The 4,527-nt window shown below is 45.6% G+C and overlaps 1 protein-coding gene across 1 annotated transcript in view; it reads right to left on the minus strand.

Annotated features, from left to right (window-relative positions):
- Positions 1-4,433, minus strand: part of FNDC7 (fibronectin type III domain containing 7) — a 25,740-nt gene extending 21,307 nt beyond the window's left edge. Inside the window, exons 1-2 of the mRNA XM_005860083.2 lie at positions 4,305-4,433; positions 3,780-3,798 (exon numbers count right to left, since the gene is read on the minus strand). Coding sequence (XP_005860145.1) covers positions 3,780-3,798; positions 4,305-4,367 — 82 coding nt within the window. The 5' untranslated portion in view covers positions 4,368-4,433. The remainder of the gene's footprint in view (positions 1-3,779; positions 3,799-4,304) is intronic.
- Positions 4,434-4,527: the final 94 nt, after the last annotated feature.

The following is a 4,527-nucleotide window of genomic DNA, read 5'->3' on the forward strand; positions in this document are numbered from 1 at the left end:
CCCGTAGGGACTTCCTCTTTCTTTCTTTCTTTCTTTTTTTTAAAAATATATTTTTATTGATTTCAGAGAGGAAGGGAAAGGGAGAGAGAGATAGAAACATCAATGATGAGAGAGAACCATGAATTGGCTGCCTCCTGCACGTTGTCTACTGGGGATCAAGTGCACAACCCAGGCATGTGCCCTTGGCTGGAATCAAACCTGGGACCCTTCAGTCCACAGGCTGATGCTCTATCCACCGAGCCAAACCAGCCAGGGGTTTTTAAATCTTTATTGTTGAAAGTATTACATATGCTCCCTTTTTTCCCCATTGACCTCTTCTAGCCCACCTCCACCCCCTGCCCAGGCCCTCACCATCCTATAGTCTGTGTCCATGGGTTATGCATATATATGCATACAGGCTTTGGTTGATCTCTTCCCACCTGCTCCCCCTCCCCCACCTGCCCTCTGAGATTTCGAAGAGGGACTCCCTCTTTCATCCCTCCCACACCGCATCCCTTTCCTGCACCCCGAGCTATTGGTCCTGTGTTATCTGCTATCTTTCCTCTGCATTTGTGGTGTCTCTCAGCTCCTTCTGTTTCCTTTGTCCCCATAGTTTATCTTCTACGTCAGCCAGTCTTGCTCATTGGGATGGAATAACTTCCTGGGAAAATGGCAACCAAGTTAGCCACTCAGACACAGGAGGCCTGAGAGTCATGGGGAGAGGGTGGAGAGGAATATAAACAACTAGTAGGTCACAGACGAACTCCCTGCAGGCCTGTCAAGGGGCCTGCAGCCTCCACAAAACTTGCTGAACTGAGCTGGGGGAGGCTCACTGCCCAGGAGTCCCACATGAAGCCCGTTTCAGCCGGCGGAGCTCAGGGCCGGGTGGCGGGAAACAGCAGAGGTTTGGATTTGGGAACTCTGGATTTGAGATTTTACTTTCTTTTTCCTTAAATCCTCACAGGAGGATATTTCCTCCACTGGTTTTCAGAGAGAGAGAATGGAAGGCAGGAAGGGGAGGGGATGGGAGAGAGAGAGAAACATCGATGTGAGAGAGACACATTGACTGCTTGCCTCCTGCACGCATCCTGACTAGGAGCGGAGAGTGAACCACAACCCAGGTCCATGGTCTTGAGAGGGACTCGAATGTGAGACCCTTCGGTGCTCGGGCCGACGCTCTAACCACTGGGCACGCCGTCCAGGGCTGAGCCATTTACTTTTGCTTGTGAACATGTACGAGTCATTTCACCTCTTCTAGTCTCCGTTTTCTCCCTGGAGAATGTGGAATATTAATAATACCTACATATTTAAATACCTACATCTCGTGACTGCTATAAAGATGAAGGGAAAGGGTGTATGTAAGGGGACTTTGCAAGGTAGGAAGGGCTTGTGTGTGCATGTGGGTGTGCATGTGTGTGCATGTGTATGCATATGTGTGTGTGTGTGTGTGTGTGTGTGTGTGTGTGTGTGTGTATACCAGGGTGAGCGAGTTCTGCTTTGGAAAAGCCAGTCGGCATGGCAGTGCCGTGCAGGGGTGTCAGGGAAAGCGAGATTCTGGGGAGTCTGGGGCCGGCACAGGCTCTTGGAGAGACAGGTTGCCTGTTGTGCCCATTTTTCACTTGGTTGTAGGGCAGGATCTGAACAGGCACAGCAACAAAAGATCAACACCTCTGTCCTGTCCCCTAAGGAGAAGAGCAGCCTGCGTGGGGGGCAGGTTCCACACATCAGCAGCCCTTCCCTCTGTCTCGGTTCTGTGTCGGGCCCGTTGATGGGAGAGAAAGCGTTTGTCAGCCATTCCCATGAGTCAGAAGCGAGACCCCGGATGCTCAGCATCTGTGCATTCTCCCCGCTCAGGGTCTAAATGAGCCCGCATGGCCCCGGCGCCCAGACACAGATCACAAACAGCTGACGCCAGAGCCCGAGGAGCATCAGAAGACACACATCCGAATGGAAACCTCCTGCACAGTCGCGAACACACGCCCATCTGTGAAACAGCCAGGGCGAGTCAATGGACGCCAGCCTCCATCGGATCTCAGCCGGCCCCCCTAATAGTGAGGGAGTCTAAAAAGGGCCTCCTTCGGGGCTCCGTGAGTGTGTCCTGGGGCCTCCAAGAGACAGCCGCGCTACGTTTTGTCCACTCAAAGCAATTATAACACAATCACTCTGTATGTGGCTACTCAGTCCTTCTCATAACTTTCTGATCGATTCAGAAGGTTTCTCAAGAATGAGTGAATAAGAATCAAGCATAAAATGATTTTTAAAAACCTATGGTAGATGCACGCATTTTATGGCTCAGCCATATGTCTAATATCAAATTCGAAACTGCCTTATTTATACTTCCTTTACTGGGGTATAGATAAAATAATAAATTTGTTCTTGCCCGGCCGGTGTGACTCAGTGGTTGAGTGTTGACCCATGAACCAGGGGGTCACCGGATCAATTCCTGATCGTGGCATATGCCTGGGTTGTAGTCTGGCGGCTGATCGATGTTTCTCTCTCATCTATGTTTCTATCTTTCTATCTCTCTCCTTTCCTTGTTCTCTAAAAATCAATAAAAACATATTTTTTAAAACAATAAGATAAAATTATTCTTATGTTGAATTGGTGTGAGAGTTTACTGGTGATATAACCGATGTTATAAGATCCCTCCAGACCATCTAAATCCCACTGACTATACATTTCCATTCTGGGGACTTAGGTTTCTAGAATGTATGAGCTAAGAGAGGCCTTTAGGGAAATTATCCGTGCCTTCAGTCATTTATTTAAAAAAAAAAAAGTAATAAAATAGTGGGGGGTTTTTTAAAGCCTTTTTCCAGCTCCAAGGTACCATTGTCTATATTTTAAGGATGCAATATTAGAAGTGTAAAATATTTTTTATTAAAGTGGAAAAAAAAGTGGAGAATCTTAAGATTTTAATTAAAAAAACATTTCTAGTTTTCTGCTCTAATTCCTCAGAAGACAAACAAGAAGTTATATAGACTCCTCACTATTTATGACTGAAATTTTGTTTCTTGGACTGAAATGATGGTTTTGTAATATTTTACTGATGGCTACCTCTGTTTGAGAAAACCCATAACTACATGACTCTATAACAGCGGTTCTCAACCTGTGGGTCGCGACCCCTTTGGGGGTTGAACGACCCTTTCACAGGGGTCGTCTAAGACCATCGGAAAACACATATATAATTACATGTTGTTTTTGTGATTAATCACTATGCTTTAATTATGTTCAATTTGTAAAAATGAAATTGGGGGTCACCACAACATGAGGAACTGTATTAAAGGGTCGCGGCATTAGGAGGGTTGAGAACCACTGCTCTATAACACTTAGTACTCAATAAGAACATCTTAAGAGGACTTATCTTTGTTCTTTTGTATTTTTTTTTTGAGGACTTATCTTTTTTTAAAAATATATTTTTATTGATTTCAGAGAGGAAAGGAGAGGGATAGATAGAAACGTCATTGATGAAAGATAATCATTGATCAGCTGCCTCCTGCACGCCCCCTACTGGGGATCGAGCCCACAATCTGGGCATGTGCCCTTGACAGGAATCGAACCTGGGACCCTTCAGTCTGAAGGCCAATGCTCCATCCACTGAGCCAAACTAGCTAGGGGGAGGACTTACTTTTTAAGTTTGATCCGTATATTTGTCTTACCAGCTCCGCTCACAGTGTGAATGTTCAGAAAACGTTGAATACTTTTTTCTGGGAGAGCCTTTATAGTTCAGGGTAGCCAAGAATGCACAATGAAAATTCAAATCAAACATGGGGAGGGGGAGCTTGCATTTTAGAAAACTGTACCTGTTTTTGCTGAAGCAACCTGAAAAGGAAAGTTTGGAAAATTAGAACCATAAAGAAAAACGCCATTTGGGGAAATGTACAAACATCAATCAAAGGGGTAATAAATTCATCACATTTTACACATGCCATGAGCAATCTTTCGCTCCAGACAGAGTGTTCATTTGCACAAGTCATCTACGCACACTCAAATCCACCACAAAGGAATCCTAAATAGCACTTAGAGGCTGGAGATGGGTCACGTTACTATTTCATTTTTCTCCCTGAATCTGCCTATTGAACTAAGTCAGTCGCTACTGACAGATTTTTCAGAAATCTTTGTTCTTAAAATACAATGATAATTTTGTTTTCTTTCCCTAGTAAATGGCATCACATTTCAAATACACAAACATACACAATCTTAGTATGGTTCAAGGGTATTTCGATTTCTTCCTCCTCACCCCCTGGGCCCTAAAAGAGACAGGTAATTTATGTCTTCCCCCTGCCTCCCCCAAAATAGTTGCAAGAAGGTCAGAATGATCAACTCACCATTTTAAGGCAGAGAAGACTGAATCCAATCAAAGCCAAACCTTTCTTGGGCCCGCCACCCATGGTGTTGGACACGGCACTCACAGGGCACTCGACGGAGAGATGGGGTCCTCTTTGGTCCCCAGGAGGCACTGTAGGTCCCTGGGATGTGGGGCCCTGATGCTGGGAACAGAACCTGGCCAGTAGCTCCTCCCCTTCGGCGTGGAGCTGACCTGTAACTGGG

Source organism: Myotis brandtii, unplaced genomic scaffold (genome assembly GCF_000412655.1).
Source record: "Myotis brandtii unplaced genomic scaffold, ASM41265v1 scaffold131, whole genome shotgun sequence".
Lineage (NCBI taxonomy): Eukaryota > Metazoa > Chordata > Mammalia > Chiroptera > Vespertilionidae > Myotis > Myotis brandtii.